This window comes from Protopterus annectens, chromosome 2.part0, assembly GCF_019279795.1.
Source record: "Protopterus annectens isolate FY-2018-M chromosome 2.part0, PAN1.0, whole genome shotgun sequence".
NCBI lineage: Eukaryota > Metazoa > Chordata > Ceratodontiformes > Protopteridae > Protopterus > Protopterus annectens.
The window spans coordinates 484,437,027-484,460,196 of NC_056728.1; the positions used below are offsets into that span (position 1 = coordinate 484,437,027).

Genomic DNA, 23,170 nt, shown 5'->3' on the forward strand with positions numbered 1-23,170 from the left:
TTCCGGAACAACAGCATCCTCTACAAGATATACCTGTTCCTCCAAACTGTTCTATTGATGCTGCAGAAGAGGTTTTGCTCCCATTAACAAGTATTTCTGATGACATTTGACTTGATGTGCAGTAATTGCATCAGTAATGGGTCAGAGGATGCCTCATATGCCAGTCACAAGCCACCTCTTAGCAGTGTGTAGGATACTGAGTATACTGACAGGGCTTTGAGTCATTTCATGTAGGACCTATTCTTTAGGCCCTGTATCCTTTTAGTAAAGTATATCTGTAGACATTCCAGTTGCTGCATGGGTCTGGACAGATACATGTCACAGGGGGTATTATATTCAAAGGCTGGCCTAATAAGGGGTAAATAAAGGGGACAATGACATATGTAGATCTAGACACAATCTCTTTGTTTATAAGCTTTACAATATAGGACTTTTTTATGACAATGGACATGTTGGTTGAAAGTCAGATCACCATCCATATAAGTTTCCAAATCCCAAACAATTGGGTCACATCAGGGGAATATTGTCAATGTGGTGGTTCCCTGGGGTAGATGACTTCCCAAGGGATACAGTAATGCATTTTTGGCATTTAGATTCAGTCCATGATTTTGGAACTAGATATGTATTTCTTTATTTATTTATTTACTTACTTAGGACAAACCTTCCTGCAGGATGGCTATGTCATTTAGGGATTTATTGATTACTCTGAGTTTGCAGTCATCTAACTACTTAGTCAGCCAAATCACTTTGGTACTGACTTTTACTTCAGAGAAGTAGATGCCAAATGGAAGAGGTCACAGCACAGAAACCCTGGAGACTTCACTGGTGGTTGTTCTCAGTTTGCAGAGGTAACTTCCCCTATTTTGATTTCTTTGTTTATGCAATGTCAGTGGCACAACAGGTAGCACACTTGTCTTTGGGCAGAAGGTTGTAGATTCCCACACTAAGTAACTTGATTGTTGATACTGCAGTTCAGCATAAGGGGGTGCTGCACTCCTGATTGTGTTGTCCTTCAGATGAAACTTTAAACCAAGGCCCAATCTACTTGAGTTGGTGGTAACTCAGGTGGATATAAAAGATCCCATAGCACCTATCAAAAAGAGTAGGAGAAGCTCCACAATGCCCTGGCCAAAGTTCCCCTAGTAGTATAAATCCTACCTAGGGTCTCCCCTAAAAAAGAGGCTACTAGACTAGTGGGACCAACCTAGTCAGCAAAGAATAAATAAAAAATATCTGGCAAGCCAATGGAGGACAACCAAAAACTTGATTTTATTTAGACACTAATGTACCAGCTATTTAAAAAATGCACACATCTGTATTAATGCCAACACAGTAAAATGATTAGGTGATTAGGCTAAGAAATTAATTGAAACAGGTCTAGTGTTCAGAATGCCTACGGGGCTAACATAATTTGCTGATAACCTGGTGTACAAACTGGCACTAGCAACACAAAGGTAGTTGTGTTCCTCCTAAATATGAAATAAATTGCCAGCAAATGTGCGTGGGGGTCGGGGGGGATTGTAAGGTATGCGTGAATTTGTGAGTTTAAAAATCAAAGTAGTCATTCATATGTAAGTTTGGGATCAGACAAAAGTACCACGCTTGAGCATTTGTTATAAACGTATCACAACGCGCCATAGCGTCTGAAGGATGGGTCTCAACGCCTTGCTGTTTTGCTGTTGGTATATATAAACTTTTAAGCACTGCTGGCACCACAGCAGGTTGCAGACCATCTGCACTTCTACAGTGACCCTCTCCGCTTCTTAAGGTGATGGAGCGGAGTTACTGAGAACAGGTATCGGGGCTGGATTCGGGCAGCTGCGAAGTTACCGTAACTTGCACAACTCATCCTGCAGATCGTTTAGCACACCGCGCAGGGTCGCTAAAGCTCCCTCCACTGCACAAACAATGAGAGGCGTAATGCATCCAGCAGCTAAATCACTGCAGATAAATTCCAGAGACACAGCCGGCTAAACCACAGCATCAGGCATTATTGCATTGTGGTAGGGTGTTCAGATTACCTAGCAGCCCTTTAGGGTGTCCCGTCAGATAAAAGCAGGTTCTTTAGTATCCGCGCAAAACCAATAAGTGAAGCAGAAAGCGCATTTACAGGAATGGCTGCCTTTCCTCATGAGCAGATGTGAATACAAAACATAGCTAGCAAAACGTGTTCACTTAGAATGACACCAAGCAAACTAGTATCCACTTGCCTTTGATGCAGCCATAGATACTGGCTTACTGTCACTACCAGCAAGTGCAGGGATGCACCGTGCTCATCTGATAACCAGGGCAGTAGAGTCTAGTGTGTTTCCAATGAAGATCAGTTTCAGTCACACAAGGCAATTACTGAATCATTATACGTGTCATACGTTAATGCAGGATGCCAGGTAAAAATGTGATGTGATTAGATGTGATAGAATTAGTATAATGATAGCTCTGTCACCAGCCAAGCCATCCCTTAATACATATAATGTCTGTGCGAAGGAGGGGGGGTGGGGGCGGATGAAGCCTGCAAACTTCGTTTAAGGCATTCAGATCACGTCCTAAGATCCATCGTCCCTCTCTTCACACTCACTCGGACTGCTTTATATTACAAACCACACAACAAGCTTGCGAATTCTACTTCGGCATATACAGATCGGAATCCCCCCCCCCTTTTTTTCGTTTTGTATATGGAGTCGGGTGTCACATCAGCGGTGACCACCACCTAGAGCCAATGTCACACTGCTGGGTAGCTAGCGCTGCACATATGATATCAAGAACGGTAGAGGCAGGAAACATGTTTGTGCAAACTTAACAAATGGAAATTATGTAGCAGACGTCGGCATCACATAAACACCTGTGATGAATATGCTGAATGCACGGTGCACCCCCCCCCCACACACACACACACACACACTACATGTTTGTCTAGATTGGAAGCTACTGTTTATTTTTAGGCTATACTCGTTGTGTAAATGATGCTTGGCATTAAGAAACACTTAACACAAATCACAGCGAATAGGTGAGTCTTGCACGTACACGTTCTGCACAGCAGACAGACGTGACACTCAATGGCCCCACACTAGCCTTAGCCCTGCATTTCATCAGCCACCCTTACTGAAGCCTTGGGTTTTATAATTACTCCTTTCGTTTTTGTGCTTCACTTCTGCGTCATACCTACGTCACCGTCACACAGCCCAAGGAATTGGCCGCTGAATGTCTTTGGTGTGAGTACTGCTGGCTGCAGTATGTCTGAGTGCCCAGGTCTGAGTATATGTGTGTAAAATAACAAGATACAGCACGTTGTCCCAGTACAGCAGATGAAGAGGCAGACAGAAAGGCTGCAGCAAACAAGGACAGCTGAGGCCACCTAAGAGTTAAAGTACTGCTTCTGACAGCAGATGTGAAGGTAGGACTAAGGACAGTTTGTACTGGCTTTCAGATATCTGTTTCCATAATTTCTTCTAGATGGTCTTTTGGGGGTACCATTTTTTATCTGCTCTACATATAGAAATTTCGTTTTTGTCTGTTGCCATGGAGCGCAGAAGCCGTGCTGTGGAATCTCCGGTTCTTACTGAAGCTGAACACTGGAACAATCCCTTATGCAGTCAATAATTTTGTTCTTAACACTGCCAACAGCATCACTTGATCACATCTTCTTTTTGAACTCCCCTCACCACACACACACGCACACACATACACACACACACGCACACACACACGCACACACACGAAATCGGCTACTGCGGGGGTCGATCGGAGCTGGTGCTTTCTATTAAGAACTACCTGGGGCAACATTGGATTCACAAGCATTAAATGATCACATTGGGATTCCGCTGCAGCCGTCTGTCTGTTTGGTACTGTTGATTTTGTGTACACATGTGAGGTTATACGTTGGATTATAAAGGTCTTACCTTTTCTCTTTTTCTTCCTCCAGCATTTCAGAAGTGAAGAAGCAGCAATCGCAAGTGCTTGGTGTGGACCATTTATTAACCATTCAACACGTTAGCTGCTGTTTGGTTTTCTTTGGATTAGAACGACGGGGACAGGAACCCTGCGATTACCATTACAATTCTGGAACGTATATCTTGCATTTCTCAGTCACTGTTTGTTTTCGATTATAAGTGCATTACGGCTTGGTTGGTCCGGGCGACCCTCTTGGGGCATAGTCTCCTTCTGCTGCCCCCAAAAGGATTATGGTACCCTGGTGTTTGCGCCTGAAGGAAGGATTTGTTTACTGATAAGGATAAGTACCTGGCATCTTGGCCACCCACCATGGTCTGTTGCGGGAGGTGGCAATGGGCTCATCTGTTATGGGTTTTGGCTGTTTGGTGGTTCTGTTTTGGATTCTGGAGGGTCATATCTGCATGCCCAACCTCCTGCAAATGTAGCTCAACCAGGATTTCGTGCACTAATCAAGAACCAGGTATTGTGGCATTTCCACGTCTGGCCTCAGCTTCAGACGCAAAAAACATCACCGACATGTAAGTATATGTATAATATGAACTTATAAGTTACGGTAGATTTATACGTAAGTGCTGAATTTAAGAAACCGTGAAAGCAGGAGATCCACAAATCCTATTGCAGCAGTGGAGGGCAAAGTATCCCTAGCTCTGTGCAATGAAAATAAAAATATAAATAAATAAACTTCAAATGGAGCATGTACTATGTGGCTGTCAGTAGTCAATAAACACAAATATTACTTTCATCTAAATCAGTGTTGTGTGTCAAAAATAAGCTTCAGCAATGCACGGATGGAAACCATCGGTGTATCTGTCTGTCACACACGCACACAGACTGTACTTCCTAACATCGACTGAACATTTGAAATGATTGCATTTAGAAATTCTTAAATTACCCACTTTCAGAATATATTCTTGTTTGCAAACGCTCACTTACTGCAACGTTAATTTGACCTGCTTCATCGAAAATTTCTGCCAATGCATACAAATTCAGTTTGCCTAAGCGTGACGAAGAGAGCACCATGGAGATGGATAAGTAAGTGCTGGGGTTTTGTGCACGCTTTTTTCTGAAAAATATGCACTGCGTTCCTGCAGTCAGGAGTATTTTTACAAATGGGGGGTGAATAGGTACAGGACACCTTCACGTCCCCCCCAAAAAACCTTTACAAAAACAGTCCTTTGGTTGTAACGAGGTAACGAGTACCATCTGATTAAGAGACGCTTCTGTGAAGCTTCTGGGCGAGCTGCACGGCTGGACAGCTCCTTCAATCAATACTACATGTGACTTGTCTGGGCTGCTTGCTTCTCTCTGCAGTAGCCTCTGAGATGGGTGCTGTTGTACCTAACTTAACTTACTTGCAATATATATGTATGTATATTACAAAGGATGCTACTTGGCTGAGGATGAGGTAATGATGCTGCTTGATTGGGGATAAGATGAAGACGTAGGTGGTGTTCTTCCCCAGCAGTTGCTCCCTGATTTACTTAGTTTCTTCAGCTTGGTTTGCTGAGACCAGGGTACATATAAGTGCACAAGAATGCAAAATTGAGTTGCAAGTTCTGGTCTACACAAACCAGAATGGAAACTATTTATGTGGGACTGTCAGTCCACTAAATTTTAAATATGTATCTGCTTAATTTTTGGTGTAGTGACACGGATGTAACGTGAGGCCACTGCATAAACTTGCATCCAACTTAATTCCTAAATGTAGGGAGATATATATGGGTAAAGGTTGTAGAACAGATGATACTCTAGAAATGACAAGATCTAACAAAGAAGTGCCAAATGTTTTGCATAATAACGATTTTTTTCTGAAGATCTAACCACATTTCTTGTTCCTTGGTACAGATTAACAATTGGCATGTGCCATCTTACTTGCTGCTGCATGATGCAAGAAAGCCAATAGGTTAACGTGCCGTTTATCTGAACTTGCAAAACAACACATTCGTAAAATACGATACTTTCAAGATATATTATTATATAACAAAACTCTTGCATTAATTATAAATAGTCCAGTCTCTTGACTTCTTCTCCTACCGCATTTGCCAAACCTCCAAAAATTAACCACTTTTGTGCTTAAGGCTGCAATGATGCTATAGTTGCTACTAGGTCTAAGATGGGCCTTAAGTGTATTTCTTTGAGCATTCCGTAATTGTTTAATAGTGTGTGTGTCCGTGTGTGTCTGTTTGTGTTTATGTGTGTGTGTGTTTATCTCTACATACATACAGAGAGAGAGAATGATAGAGAAAGCAGATGATTGGAATGATACGTTCTGAGTTCAACTTTTTGGGCAAATGTGTTAGTAGGAAACAAATAGTCCACTGTGTACCAAGATTTGCCTGTATACCCATACTTCGCTCAGTTTAAGATATGCATCTCGTAAATAGTGCTACTAAAATAATTGTGAAATCTTCCATTCCAGAAGTATGGCAAGGCCCTTTACTATAGAGCACAGTATAATAATACCCTTTGCTGAGTACCTATTTTTTAAAATGAAAACATGTTACGATAGTATTCACCACAGATTCAGAGTAATATAAATCAAAGAAGTATTATATGGGGGATATTCCATGGAAGCACAGTAACTGTGTGTGTTTAAAAAGCCGCATATGCATTATGCTGGCTTCGTGAAACCACTCAACAATGTACAAAAATATATGAGAAAACTGTATCTACATACATGCATTAGACATCTTGTATTACTGCTGGTAAACTGTGTGTTATTCTGTAGCATCTGTTTACCTCCTCTTGTTGGATGACATTATATAAGAAACTGGATCATTTATACTTGATAGCGGATTTAAGGCATATTTCCACTGGAAATCAAAAGTAGAGCAAGAGTCATTAAATTACAATGTGTAGATCATAGATATACACGCGTATTCCTAAGAGTTTCGCTGGTTTATTGTGCTGCATTCTTTTACATATTTCATAGGAATGCTGCTGGAACAGGGTAGGATGTATTTCTTGTTGAAGGGAATGGAGCACTTGCTGTGTAAAACACAAACATGTTCAAATTCTTAAATACTGCTCTCTGTACCACTATAACATAAGGAGGGGGCGTCTTGCACTTTATGTCATATTTTGCTAAAGTATTAAATAATTATACCGTATAGACTGAAGGCCAATACAGTGATTAATTCTCGAATTCGTTCTTTTTATAGTTACATATCAAATCAACGCAATTTAGAAAGCATCAATGGCAGTGAAGTTCTTCAGTACGGTGGACTGGTAAACCTGTAAGTAGCGCTTACATAGCTAAGAGAAAAGCATCACAAATGCATTTGTAATGTGCTGTGCTTTTAGAATCGATGTAATGTTTTGTTGTTGATAAAGGGTGTTTACTAATTTTATAGGACTGTCATCGATTCTGGCCTCAAGTTTGTTTCACGGGAAGCATTTCGAAACAATCTACACCTCCATTACATGTAAGTGCCTCTGTATGCTTATCATGTCATATGCAGCATGCCAAAAGTTACAACTCTGCAAAGTAGTTTGTAACGTCTAGTACTCGTAGGTGGTGTAAGCAAAGGTTTAAAGAATTCTGATAGCTTATAGGGCGTTTAATTTAAGTAGGCTTTACACTGCCAGGTCGCAGCAACCGTGATTTATTTTTTATTGAGTCATTCGATCTTCTAGTTGTCTTAGTTGATAAAGCTGGCGTCATTGATCATATTTAATGTACCTTTTCAGTAACTGCTATATCCCCCATAGTTATCAGCCTATTAACTCAAGAATAAGGGATAGAAACAGACATTTAGTGACAAAGGTCCCAAATCATAGACAATTTTTAAATTATTTATGATCTTAAAACGATGGTAGATAAACAGGATCTTAGTTAGCATGCAATTTCTGAAGGAAAAGAAGCCATATCTGTGCAACGAATGCCATTGTTTGTTGACTATAAACCAGTACCATCCGTATCCTTAAAAAAAAGGACACTTCAAAATTTACAGCTGGAATCAGGCTTGCCCCTGAGAATCAAGGGCAGTTGAAATGTACACACTGCTGCCGAAATTGTTTTCTTTAACGTGTATCTCGATTGCTCGCTATACCGTTATTTTCCATGTTATTTTATTTATGAAATTTCAGGATAGTTTCTGAGATCAGAAAGCACCAAAAACGAAAGGGCAGCAAACCTGAATAACGCCTGTTTCACTGCCAGAGTCAAATTAATGAAAATAACGAGGCACGGTAGTATAAAGAATAACAGTGCATTCCCTGAAACGATCAGGGAGAAGTCTGCGTGTTTCTGGTCTTTTACGACTAGTTTACACTTCCCTAACAAACAGATTGCTGAGACTTAGAGGTGTGTGTCAAGCATAGATACAGCCATTCTAAAAGCGTTATACCAGAATAGTAATATATATCTTATTTATGCGCGTATTGCTTTGCCAGGTGCCAAAATGGAACAGTAATTATTTCAAAAGAAACGATTATAGTTGAGGCAGCCACATAAAAATAGTCCTTTTTCAGTGTAGACTATTACATGATGTTAAAATGGTTGCACTATACGAGACTTTTACAGTTATATGTTATAACTGTTGCGTTGTAAAGAAACAATGTTCTTAGTTATAAATCAAATCCAAGAGCCCCTTTTCAATGTATTTATTTATTGTTTTATGAATCTTGTTAATCAAGTGCCCCGTTTAGACTTAGCAGGCATACGTTTCTTTCAAGTGACACGCAGAAAACTGATTGTAGTGAATAGTCACAGGGACTGACTGTTTAAAAAGGTCAGTGAAAACAGTACCAACATTGGACTTATAAGTTAAGGGATGTAGGCCTGGGTAAAACACTGGTGGCTTAGGCTGCAGACTGGCTTAAACTTTAGATAAACTAGAGTTTACAGTGATTACACGAATTTACACACTACAGTTTATGTGGGGTACTCTGTGTGCAGTGCAGTAATCATAACTGAACAAGTGGAGAAGCAGGCATCATAGTGTGTAGGATAACATCAAAGAAGGGACTTTACTCAGGCTACGGACTGTTAAGTTGCAAAGTTTAAGTGAGATAGGAGATACTGAATAACCTGAAGAAATATATTTATCAAGAAGAGTTTTGAGAAAATAAAAGGCATGTTTTTTTTTTTTTTTTTTTTTTTTTTTTTGCAGGTTTGTGCTTTTGACTTTAAATTATGTAATGCCAAGAGAGACATCAGATGGTTTAATTGAGTTCTTACACAATGATAACATTCCCACATTAAACTCAGTGAAGTCATGATAGTTTCATTGCTTTGAATATCTATATATTAAATCAGTAATATTTTGAAAACAATATTTCATTCATGGCAGAGAAATGAAAAGGTGTCAACTTTCTGTACTGTAGAAATATATACTTGCATGCAACTTATGTTCTAATGGTTTTATTAGAAATTTATTATTGCAGCCTAAGTTATCTCGAATGTTCAAATTTTGCAAAATGTCCAGATTTTTGTCTAATATTTTTGGTCTGTTCATAAAATGTCCAGTTTTCTGATTTCTCATTTAGAATTCAAGTCACTAAATAATGGAAAACATTTCTGTTTCAAATTTTATACCTTTTTAAAATTGCACACTAATGCAAAGCATGTTATTTAGTCAACTTTATAAGTTTGTAATAGCAATATATAAAATATGTCCCTGATTTTTGGTGTTTGCGCCCACATTATTTTTTGGCTTTGCCCAGAATTTTTGCGCTAAGAGGTTGAGAAAAATTATATTTGTATGGTTAATATATGGTTGGTAGCTATTAATTTTCAGATATAAGTGACTGTGAGAATTCATCTTGCAATCTAGCAGAGATATATTGAATGAGTTTCAGACAGCAGGCCAAATGTAAACATTTTAAGGTTAAAATTAAAGTTCCCTCAGGTTATGGATGTTTTCAGTAGTTCTTAAGCATTATTCCAGAGTCATGCACTAGGTATTATATTATGATGTCTTCTCTGGCTTTCCAGGCTGTTTCATTGTTGCCTGCTATAGTCCTTTTCAAAGTTTAGGATCACACAGAAGCAAATCATTTGGAATATTAGTGTTATACAGAACTTTATGATTATCTTATTATAATCTTTATATCTTTTGGTGCCATCAAGTAAATCGGTTAATGGCTTATAATTAAAATCTGGTTCTGATAATAAAACATGTTTTAGAACATCTCAGCATGAACATTTTGCTTGCATTTGCTAGCTAATATCAAGATTAGGAAATGTTTAATGTTTTCATCATTGTTTGACGTGGATGCATGCAACATTGTTGGAAAGATATTTGAAAGCGACTCTATTTAAAGTTTTGGTAATTTTGTGAAGAATGACAAAACTGCTGGGTAAATTCCTTTAGTCATTACAGAAGCTAGCAGGCAGTTCAGAACAACTGTGAGGCACACAACTACAATCTTGGATTAAAATCCCATCCTACAGTAGTAATCTAAATACCCTATTTCTCACCTTGCACACACACATAGCAAAACACAGACACACACACACACACACACACACACACACACACACACACACACACACACACACACACACACACAAACACACACACACACACATGCGCACACACACTTTTTCAAACAATGAGATCTGGGTTCCTGCAAATTTTTATTGTGCATCCTCCATAAGAACTGATGTCCAAAAGCAGATATGATTCTCTCCCTTGCTCTGAGGAAGGCAGGCTTTTGCTATAAGTTCAACAAGTCTTAAATGGATTTTACAGGATATCTTATGTGCAGTTTTCAATTGATAATTTTATAACCAGGTGGAATACATTGTAACCATAGAGTATAAGAAGCCGAGTTGCAAACTGGCAACACAAGTTGAGCAAACTAATTAATATAACTTTCAGAAACATTATTTTCATGATATTTAGTCTAAACTGTTTATGTGTATGTATAACAAAGAACTCAGTGTCCTCTGTCAATGTCTTGATTACCCTGTGTGCATAGTTTAGGCCTGGTTAAAAGTAATGCATACCTGGTAGTGAGGTGTATGCACAGTGTATCTTATACTGAAGGAAATTCTACATCTTTCCTTTCTCTGAGTTTTTATATAAATTTGCATCTGTTTAAATACAGCAAATATGAAGTAGGCTCTTAATGGTTAGATAAACTATTTTGGAAAGATAAGGATGGGGCATGAGGCTTGAAGCTATTTGGCAACTTTTAACTTACTTTCCTTTTGTAAGCATCACTTAGCTTGATTATTACATGGTAATCTATTACAGAGACTGTGGATTAAAAAGAGTACATATGCAACTATGGAGTGTCAAGAAATAAAATAACAAATAATTACACACACACACACACACACACACACACACACACACACACACACACACACACACACACACACACACTTACCTTACTTATAATTTAATGTGCATAGATGCATGGAAGCATATACATTCTTCATGGAGTTTAATAATTTTTTCCATGTTATTAGTGTCTGGAATAATGCAGTTCATGTTTACATGAATGCAAAAAGTACAAGTATGGATGGCAGTGAACATTTCAACCTAAAAAAAAATTAGACAGCAACTCTTTAAAATGATTTTTATTATTGAGTTGGAAAATGTTGCTTTCATTTTGGGAAAATAAAATAAGTCTATTATATACTTTAAATTTAGTGTACAATGGAAACTATAATGTAATAATGTTGCTGAAAATTATGGGGATTTAAAAAAATAGTTTTGTACTACATAAATATAAATACCTTTTTTAGTTAACCAAAGTGAAGCATAGCAGTACCTAAAGTGCTATGTGATCATTTTGTGCAATTATTACGCAACCATGATGTAAGGTGGCAAGGAAATACTTAATGATGGTTAGCGTCATTCTCAAAATCAGATAGCTCTCAAATCATGTAATTACATTAGATAGAATACACAAAGGTGTGTAAAAAAATGTTAGCATCTGCAGACTCATTGTAACTCAAATAGACATTAGCCATAAGCCAGTGTCCATGGTACACCCAACAATGTAGAACCATTTATCCATGCACGATTATATCCAAAACTTCTGTCAAAATATGTGTGATTTTATATTACTAGTTAGTGTCTTTGTTCATTGTTAATTTTTTTATATTACTTAAACTATTAAAGCTTCTGAACTGTATAATGCTGATTAAAGCTTGTGAACTGCATAATGCTCATTAAAGCTTGTGAACTGTATAATGCTGAACTTCAGAAACTTACGTTTAGCGTATGAACAAATTTCTTGAAGGAAATGCCACAGCCTGGTACAGTGCTCAGTATCAATGTGTCTCTATGTCAACATACGGCAAAGCAGGATCGTTTCTTTGGGAATTACTTTATTTTCACATTTGTGGTGACACACCCCTGAGGAACTGGAGAAAATGAAGATAATTTAGACCTGAGAGCTATTTTATAATCCACTCACAAGAGCTGTGAACCTAACTTTGTTAAGAGGCTATTTAGCTCATACACTCAGCCCTATCTTAGGTTATAGCAGCAGAAATTTAATAATGATTAATGCAGAATATAATCACGCAGTTTTTATGTATAACTTGTTGCAGTTGCAAATGAATCTGTAATAATATTAGATTCTTATGGCAGTGAATTATCACTGTTTGTATTTTATGTTGAATTAGCAACAGCAACATTGTATGGCATGGACTATTTATCAAAGCATAATCTACAAAGTGCTAATTTACTTAACAAAGTATATTGAAAACTGATTGGCTAACAACTGTTCTGGTCAACATTGCAAGTCTTTTTCTTGTATGAGGAATGTGTGCCTCTATCCTATATAATGCTAACACTGAAATTGAAGGGAGGACATTGTAGCACTTAATACATTAATTTTGGAGTGAACTGGCATCCCACCTAAGTACCATGTTCAATCATAGCCTCACCTCAGGCCTTGTGCCCACTGAATGGCACACAGTAACGGTTATCCCACTCACACAAAGGGGGAGCCACTATGGACCCCGGGAACTACCACCCCATTAGCCTGATGAGCCTGGTCTGCAAGGCCATTGAATGTATCATCATAGAACTTATAAACAAAGACATTGGTAATCTCCAAACTCTGGACCCCACCCAGTTTGGGTTTGTAAAAGGCAGATCATGTCTCCTAAACCTGATAGACTTCATTGAAGCAGTCACCAAAGCTGTAGACGAGGGAAAGGTGGTTCACACGGGTCTATATTATAACATCGAAGTCTAAAAACATCGAATATTACAACATCGACCCCATTCAATCGAAACACCAAAAAACCGAACAGTCAGAATAGCAAATTTTTTCCCAGGGAAAAAATTTGCTGTTCCGACAAACATACATACAACTCAAGCACACAAAAATAAATAATCCACACACATACACTTCACAAAACCCTACACTAAACCAGACATACACCACTAGCTACCCACTTACATTAACCCAACCCTAACCCTAAGGTCCCTAACTATCGCATACTCACCTTACCCACTCCTTAACCCTAACTCATCTACCACACCTTAACCCTCATGTCCACACAATCGCACATTTACCTGACCCGCGCCCTAACCCTAACTCACCTAACCCATGCCTAATCGCACACTCACCTTCATTCGCACACTTACCTTAACCCGGTCCGTAACCTTCACTCCACAGTTGAGGAAATAGTGAAGCTGCAGAAATGGCCCACTGAATACTTTCCCTAGAAAAGTATTCGGTGTTTTGCAGCTTCATTATTTCAAGTGTTCGCTCTACTGGGTTCGATATTATAACATTCGAAGTTTTTGAACTTCGATGTTATAATATAGACCCAGTTCATACAGCCTATCTAGATCTCACTAAGGCTTTTGAAACCTTCCCCCACTCTGGAATTATAGATAAACTCACTAAACTAGGTATAAATCCCTATGTCACAAGATGGGTTGCCAACTGGCTCACTGACAGAACCCACACTGTGAAAGTAGCAGACTCCAAATCCGACTTCAGACCAGTGACAAGTGGAGTACCACAGGGTTCAGTCCTGGGTCCTCTCCTGTTTGGTTTCTACTTCTCTGAAGTACAGGCTAACACAGAAGGTCTTTGGCTAACAAAGTTCACAGATGACTGCAAACTAGGAGCCATAATCGAAACTCCTAACGATGTGGACATCCTACAAAAGGGCCTCACTGAGAAAGATGCCTTGTGTCAAAGCCATGGCCTCAAGCTCACTGCCAAAAAGTGCATTGTCATCCCCTTTGGTAAAAACTCTGTGCCCATGAGCTACCATATAGGCGGCAGTCTACTTAACACCGAAAGTATAGGAGACCTTGGGACACAGGTGGACAGTAGTCTCTCCTTTTTTAATCACATCGCCACAGTAGTCAGGAAATCCTTCTCCATGGCACACTTCATCACAAAAGTTTTCTCATCCAGGAAAAAAGAGGTAATTGTTCCCCTCTACTCGACACTCATCATTAGACATATTATAGAGTACAACACCCCTTTTGGTATGTACCTCACAAGACATCTACAACAACTGGAAAGGCTGCAGAAATACCTCACAAAGATGATTACTGGCCTCAAACAGATGACCTACACAGACCGTCTCAAAAAACTCCAGCTTTACTCCATCGCATATCGCCTACTCAGAGGCAATCTCTGCCTAACATACAAAGCTATGTCAAACCCAGAGCTCTTGGACATGTTTCACTTAAAGAAATCCCAATCCCTCTGAGCTACATGCTCTAGGGACCTAAACCTGGTCACCACAATAAACAGAACATGCTGGAGGGATAGATTCCTGTCCCAGAGACTCCCCATACTCTGGAACAAACTACCTATCTATATCAAACAAAGCTCCTCATTAGCACTCTTCAAGAAAAATCTTGATAATTGGATGGGAAATAGGAAATTCACCCGGGGATCAGTTCTGTGGCTTTGCTCGACAGTGGCACAGGAAAATAATTTTCTTGGATGGAGAAAGCCAGGGTACCTTTTTGGCTAGGCTTATATAGGCCCTAGGGCCAATAGCTTAGTACCTACCTATGAACCTATGGTGTTTGCATTTAGTGATGTGAGAGCAAACAACGAGGGTCTCCTTAATCTTAGTTTTATCAAACTGTGCAACAGTCCTCAATAATAATTTTTGTGGAAACCTAAATAAAACTGCATACATTCTTTATTTAAGATTTAGTAAAATTCATATTAAACTCCTGGACCTGCTCATGTGCTGACCAACCTAATCTTCCTCTCCTTGCTGTCTCTAATCTGTTCCTGATTTTTGTTTAGGCCTTCCACCGATTTCCTCAGAATAGAACATATGACATTCTTCTTAAAGTGTGATATGCTATAGTCTATGTTCTAACATATTTCTATGTTGATCATGTCATTATTTCTCACAATTAGCAACTGAGTAATATTTCTGTATTGAATGTAATTATATTACTCATGCATCATCTGCATATTCAAAATGTCTAAGGATTCTCTGCATTTTGCTTCAAATGTATAAATTATTGTGTTGTGTTATGTAAATATAGTAATTGTATTGCAACTTATGGTATTCCTCTGTCTGTATCATGTATGTTTAAATCTGGAGCTTTTCTCATCGGGTCTCCACTGAAAAGGGGCACCTACCCATTCAGACTAACCCGGTCAACAAATGTCAAAATAAAATAAATAAATAAAATACAATTTCCAATGTTTTTTAGCCTCAGTTTGTGTTGCAATACTCATTTGTTAATTATGTTTGAAAACTACCAATTAATGAACAAGGTACTTTCACTGTTTTTAGTTTAATTTAGTTTAAAATAATATTTTTAAGAATCCATCAAAACCACAATGTTCCTTCCGTACAATATGTGATTTTCCAAGACTCATAGTTTCAGAAAGGCAGAGTCTGGTGGTGAATTTGAATAATAATAAAAAATAAATAAATAAAAGTTATCCTCAATTTTTGTCAGACATTTGCATCAGTTCCTTACAAAGGTAGTAATTATATGCAGATCTGCAAGTTATCCAAAGCAGTAGGTAACAAACTTCACTGTTATCAATATCCTTTCTCAGAGATGATTGACATTGGCTTATGAACTTTAGGGGTCTATGTTAAGTTGTTGAAATGGCAAAACAGCGAATGCCATTTCAGCGACACATAAACAGCGAAATACCACTAATGTAAACGGCCAGGTTACTGATTTTTTTCCTACGGAAAAAATTGGTAGACCAACCAGACACGACCACCATCTAAATCATTACAAAGTGTGCGGCTTTGCCCCCCCAACTAAATATACTAACTCCGAGATCAGACTACAGTGGGGTAAAGGGCAATTCCATGGTGACAGCCAAGCAATTCGTTTCCCTAGGAAAAAAATCAGTGACCTGGCTGTTCGCATCAGTGGCATTTCGCTGTTTATGTGTCACTGACACAGCATTTGCCGTTTTGCCATTTTGGCAATATAATATAGACCCGAACGTCAGATGGTAAAGTGTAAGATGTAATGTTGATCTGCTACATAGTAGAGAAGTGACAGCAACAATTGGAATGATAACCATGCAGTTTCACAGTTCATTAGTTTAAAAAAATGAATATGTACTTAATTAATAAAAACTACTACTTTATGTTTCTACACATCATAACACATAGGAAACAGTTTAGTTACACTTTTCTGTTAGCCTTGTCTACATTTTTTATTCACTATCATGTTTGCCTCATTTTCTTTGCTGTTACCCACTTGGGTCATTTTTATTAGTGCAGATATTTTCCCACTGTGATCTTACTTCACTACATTATGCAAAATGCCTTATTAATGTCTGGCTTACTCTTACTCAGCATGGTTTCATCACAGATTTTTTAAAGGGTATAGATTACGGTATAAATAGAGGTGAGAAGCACATATGGGGTGCCTTTCAGAGATACATCAGGGTACACAGTAGGAAAAATGTCACACATAGCTACCTTTTTCTTGACAGACTTGCCTAGAGACCATTGGTGGTCATTAAAACAGAGATGGAAGGTCTATGGCAAAACTTCCTACTGCACAGTTTAGATATGGTGCTATTTTGCAATGCCAACATCATCAAAGAGCATTTAGTTAAGACCAGTAGACTGAAATGGTGTCTTTCAAATGTGTTTCTTATATGGAGAGTGTTTCATGTTTTGAATAGATAGACATAGACACAGTGGCAGCTAGTAATTTCAAAGTGCGGGGGTGAAAAAAAAAAACTAAATGGGTGAGACTAACTGGAATGAGGCGCAACTCTATTATAACATGTCTATGGCCATTACCTGTGATTAAGCAACTAAAGCTGTAATTTACCTTTATCTGCAAACTGTCTCATTATGTGCAAATTAATTATAGTCACTCTTCTGACTACATACACCTCAGATATCTGACTTACAATCAGAAAAGCTAATCATAGGTGAAATGGAGCCCTAGACAAAGGACTCTGTCCCTCCCTTTGTACACTAGTCTCCATGTACTTCTTCAGTGAAGCTCCCAGGATTTTCTCCTCATCCCAGCCCTACACCACCCAGACAGATTACTTCTTCCTTGCTTTTTCACACATGGTCTTACTTTTTAGCTCCCACCCATGTTTTAACATACCCTAATTGTCCACGTCTGTACTGTAATAAGTCCGTAGGATGTAGCTGAATTAATCAGGGGTTTGAGTGGATAGGCTACCAGAAGACAGAGGGTTCATGATGCTGTGAGGTGCATCTAGCTTTGTTTAACAACCTTTTGATTTAATGATGACTTGAAAAAAATTGCGAGCAAAGAATTAAATTCAGTCTTATCTTTGCTTTTAAGGAAAAGTAAGTTGGATCTAAAGCTGAATGCTCAAAGCCAATAAAATACTATTTTCCGAAACATAATCTGAGAAGACGAATGCAGTGACACAAATCCTGTCTGAAAATAATGACTGCCTTCCTGCCTTCAAAGGGATATTTACCTTTTACTTATCTCACTGGTATTAGTTTAGGATGAAAGTAAAAGTAGGCATGTCCAGAGGCATATATTATACAACTGAAGGGTCTGGGAGAAGAAACTAAAGCATTTGTGTAAAATCTACACAGGGAGTGCAGTCAGACTCAACAAGAATGAATTACAGCAAAAAAACATCACCAGAAAACCATATTCTTAGATAAACTGCTATGTGATGCAGTAGTCTCCAACCGATTATTTGTTATCATAAAAATCCTTACCAGACTACCACATACAGCCATTTATTGATTATAATGCTGATATCTGACTGCAATGTAAAAAATACGGTCAGTTTGCTACCTTTAGATACATTGTAAACCTTGTTTCACACATAATTTCAGTCGTTTTCTTTACAATCTCCATACTTATTAATTTTAGCCACTTAACTGATTGTGCATACCTCAGATATATGATTGTGTTAAAAATAGCCAAAGTAAAATATTTTACTTTACTTAACACAGATGCACACAACTTCTGCAAAGTTAGAGTAATAATGGCTTAACTTCAATTAATCAAATGACAACAGAGACACTCATTTTCATCCACAAACAACCCCTATGTAATTTATCTTTTCAGCTCAGTGCTGTCCCCCATATACATTTCAATCTCTTATCTCAAAAATCAAGAAGAAAAGCTGAAATGTTATGGTGGACAAAGGACCAAAATCCCTGACAGTTATTGCCTTTATATACTTAAAAACTTGAAAAAATAATTGTCTTTGCATCGGCAGGCTTTTTTCTAGGTTATTAAGTAGGAAACTCAGGTGCTTGTCTTCATTATTTAGTGACTGCAATAGGCGCTGATTTGCCAGAAGAAAAAAAAAAACTGTAAGGGGAACAAAAAATATTATGCAAAAAATCAGAGAAGTTTTAAAACCATGGACAAAGTTTCTAGAATAACTAACTTTGCATTAGTTTGACTTTTCTAGACTTAAACTCAAATGTCTGTGTTTATTTAGTGACTGCAGTGCACACTGAATTTCTAGAACACCACACATTTTACAAGAAATAGATCACAATATGAGGCAAAACCAGGGACAAGTGAGAACTTCTATGCTCTTCCCCATACATATGTCTATAAAGCAGTGATTGTAGCATAATAGATAGCACACGAGACTTTGGTACTGGAAGACCAGAGTGTGGGTCCTATTACGACACCAGGTGACTGGATTTCTGGCACTATAGTGCAGCAGTAGGGGGTTTTCTGAGTGTTTTATCCTTTGGATGAGGCATTAATCAATGTGCCATCTGCATGAGTTGGTGGTAGCTGAGGTGGATGTAAAGATGCCTGTTGAAAAGAGTTTTTTTAACATTTACTAACTGTTCAAAATAAATTTACAAATAATAAAGCACTATAGTTAGTGATAACTAACAACATTGCAAGAAACAATAAGACAAAAATGGATAATTACAATTTGTCTCATAGTAACCCATTACAATACTTAATCCATACCTGGTTGGTAAAAGAAAAAAATACTGCCAATGATAAAAGAGAAAAGGTCAACGACAACAAATAACTTTAAGGTTAAACATGTAGGCTGCCTATTAGCTATACTTATCTATTACTTCATTTAAGAAGGAAAGAAAACTGCCCAATAAGTTGCTCAGGGATTGATTTGGTGGATTAAAATGTGTATTCCCAAACAAACATAATCCCTTATTTGAATAAGAAAATAATCTGCCCCTCCCCAGGAGCCATAGTTGTAACACAATCCATTTTACCTCTTGAGTGGATTTCCAGTGAGTGGTAATGGTGGCATGCACTAAACTTGAGAGTTGCAGGACCCACCTGGGTGACGATAGCCCTAAGGACCCTATAATTATACCTTGCTCAGTGAAGAAGAATTCCTGCGTGCATGGTATTGGTACCAGACAGTATGCTACTAATAACTGGGAACCTATTGAAAAGAGTAGCTGACATTCTCCAATGCCCTGGCCAAATTTCCCCTAGTAGTAGTATAAATACCATGAAAAGTAGCCACTAGCCTACTAGGACTAACATGTTTAGCAAAGGATATATATATATATATATATATATATATATATATATATATATATATAGTTGTGTTGCAAATGATTGATATTAGTCAATGTACAAAACATCCACCAAAATATGTAGACCATTCATAATTGTGACAGCAAACAACATCAACATTTAGCACATCAAAAAAGAAATACATTTCCTTTTCTTATGCTCTACACATAATCAGACCACATTAAGCTCATAATTGTGTGAGTAGTGTTACTCTTATGAGAAGAACTTTTTGTAGGTAGCTACACATTAGGGTTAGGGGCAGTGTTAGAGGCAATGTTATTGTTAGGGTTAGCATGCATACTAAGATAGAGCAGGGGCCTTCTTCACTATAGTATTACATGCTAACCCTATCCATAACCCTGCCCCTGCTCTTAACCCTAATGTGCACCATACCTGAAAAAAACCTTCCCATGTGGACATTCAAACAAACAGTCCTGTGTTTACTTACAACTTATTTCCATGATCAAGCCTCTGCACTTGAACATTAAATCCTTCCTTTCATTTTCAAGCTGCCTCAGTAACATGAGGTAAGCTTAGCCAATAGGAAGGGCTCCTCACTGTTTTACCATTTCTGACAGCTTCAAAAGGTCTGCCAGTTACTGAGGAAAGCCTAATGCTGGATTGTTTTGAGAACACCCTGGCAAACAGATTAAGATAATTTTTTCCTGATGTTGATGGAACTCTGTGCACTGAACATGTGCAACAAAAGTGCAAGTCAGAAAGTTTAGCATTGTTTTTATTTAAAAATAACCATCAACTTTCTGTCTTCAGCACAGTTTTTTTTAATTGGTGAGACTGCATCCCAAGTACCTGAGTCTCCCCTGCAGGGAAGTTACATCATAGTTTTGAGGCTACTTTACCAACAACAAATCGTCTGAACAAAGACAACAGACTGAATGCCCTGAAGATCATGTATACAATCATTTTTAGAGGGGTGCATGGACTTACTTTACAGACCTAAGAGGGGTGCATGGACTTACTTTACAGAGCTAAGATGGGTGCATGAACTTACTTTACAGAGCTAAGAAGGGAGCATGAACTTACTTTACAGAGCTATATATACAGCTCAATGCACAGTATCACAACCTTTCTTAGCCTAGACCCACTCAATTCATTATTTGGTAGAACATCACTTCACTGATTAAAGATCAAGTCCTTAGATGAGGTAGTGTATGTAATAATAATGTATCATAATGTCTACTGTTAATGCAAAAAAAATGTAACACCATTGTCATTAACAGAACTAGTCTATATGTCAAACATTGGCATGGCTTTCTAACAATGTGTGATTTTTCCTCATTTTTTTGTATTTATTCTTAGCTCAGTGGCACATTTCCACTGTTCTGCTTAACAACTACTTGCGTTTAGTCAGGAGGCAAGTCAGAATTGGAAACTCTAGACATTTAACTGACTCATGGTCTTCATTTTGCATATCACAACAGTCCTTGTCCCAGTCTACAGAATCAGTCTTAACTTCATCTGTTGATGTAATGTCATTAGTAAATGCTAGTTTGCATTTTTCCAGTTTAGATTGTCTTCTGTAGGAAATCCCTTAATATGAATATTTCCAGAATATTTTAATGTATGCTACAAGGAACCTGTTTTATCCACAATAATTCCTGGAATTTGTAATGGGCATCTTGAAGATACACTGAATTTTCTTCATTGAAGGATCTGTTTCTTGTGTGCATGCCATGCTGAAACATTTGCAGCTACTATTTTTGAGTCTATTTCATATGATCAAAAGACTATATGATAGAATGTGAGAATACTGAGTCTGAGAACATTCAAATGGCTTCTATTCTGGAAGCGTTTTTTTTTTTTTTTTTTTTTTTTTTGAGTGTTTACATTTTTTCTAATGTGGCTTCCAGAGGAGAAGCTGGTTTGACATTTTGAGATTCGATCTTCTCAGATTAGATCATATGGTCTTTTGATCATATGAAATTGATCCCTATTTTTCTGACTATTCCATTGAGATTTGGTTGTATTGAGTACAGTCTGGCTCTCACATGGCCCTCACATGTCTTCTTAAAGGCAAACTCCAGCTCAAAACTCCATAAATATGTGATTTTTCATGATAACATAATATTCTCTCTTTTTAAATACAGAACAATCACTCTGAATGCTTCTTATATTTAAATGTGATATACCAGAAAATGTCCATCAAGGAGCAGTTGTGGTTATGTTATCTTGTTTTACAACTCTTTCTGTTTCCCAGAATCCACTTGAAGTCCAATTTTTATGATTTATGCTAGACAGAAGGAAGTGGAACCTCCCCTTATGTCAATAAAATAACAGTTTTGTGGTACTTTGAGACATAGACAGATTACCCATACCTGATTTTGTTTTACCTTTTTCTTGAATTAATCTGATGTGTGGTAGTAACATAACTGATCCTAATTTTTCAGAGTCAAATCTGAAAGTCTCAACAAATCCAACTAGAACAAAGAAAGGAAGAGACAAGTGTGCAGGCTCAAAACTCATAATCCGCAATAAATAATTAAATAAATAAATTAATTAAAATGCACACATTTGGGCACACTAGAGAAAACTAGGATATTCATCTATGAAGTAGGGTTGTGAAAAATGTTTTATTTAAGAAATCTACTCAAGAACCAGTTACACACTTTCATCCTTTCAAAAATAAGGACTTTTTCAGAATTGGCATTAAATACCCCAAAACTCAAAACTTTCACCATTAAAAACTGGTGGTATTAATGCTATAGTACACAAGTGGGTCTATATTAGAACATCAAAGTATGACTACATTGAATGCTCTAATATCAAACCATTTCACAGAAACACCATAACATCGAACACTCAGAACAGCAAATTCTTTTCCCAGGGAAAAAATTTGCTGTTCCAACAAACATACATACATACAACACAACAACACAAGCACACCAAAATACATAATCCACACACATACACTTCACAAAACCCTACACTAAACCATACATACACTACTAGCTATCCACTTACCTTAACTCAATCCTAACTCTAAGGTCCGTAACTACCGGACACTCACCTTACCCGCTCCCTAACCCTAAAGTCCCTATCGCACACTCACCTTACCCGCTCCCTAACCTTAAAGTCCCTATCGCACACTCACCTTACCCGCTCCCTAACCCTAAAGTCCCTATCACACACTCACCTTACCCGCTCCATAACCCTAAGGTCCCTATCGCACACTCACCTTCGTTTGCACACTTACCTTAACCCGGTCCGTAACCTTCACTCCACAGCCGAGGCAATAGCAAAGCTACAGAAACAGCCCACCGAATACTTTCCCT

At 38.0% G+C, this 23,170-nt stretch overlaps 1 protein-coding gene and 1 long non-coding RNA gene across 4 annotated transcripts in view; one reads left to right on the forward strand and one right to left on the reverse strand.

The window, feature by feature from the left end:
* Positions 1-3,978, reverse strand: part of LOC122793131 — a 238,860-nt gene extending 234,882 nt beyond the window's left edge. For both annotated transcript variants that reach the window (XR_006363449.1, XR_006363448.1), the window contains exon 1: positions 3,897-3,978. This is a non-coding gene — a long non-coding RNA (uncharacterized LOC122793131). The remainder of the gene's footprint in view (positions 1-3,896) is intronic.
* Positions 3,979-4,170: 192 nt separating this feature from the next.
* Positions 4,171-23,170, forward strand: part of NTRK2 (neurotrophic receptor tyrosine kinase 2) — a 1,124,811-nt gene continuing 1,105,811 nt past the window's right edge. For both annotated transcript variants that reach the window (XM_044060895.1, XM_044060896.1), the window contains exons 1-3: positions 4,171-4,466; positions 7,110-7,184; positions 7,302-7,373. In XM_044060895.1, coding sequence (XP_043916830.1) covers positions 4,258-4,466; positions 7,110-7,184; positions 7,302-7,373 — 356 coding nt within the window. In that variant the 5' untranslated portion in view covers positions 4,171-4,257. The remainder of the gene's footprint in view (positions 4,467-7,109; positions 7,185-7,301; positions 7,374-23,170) is intronic.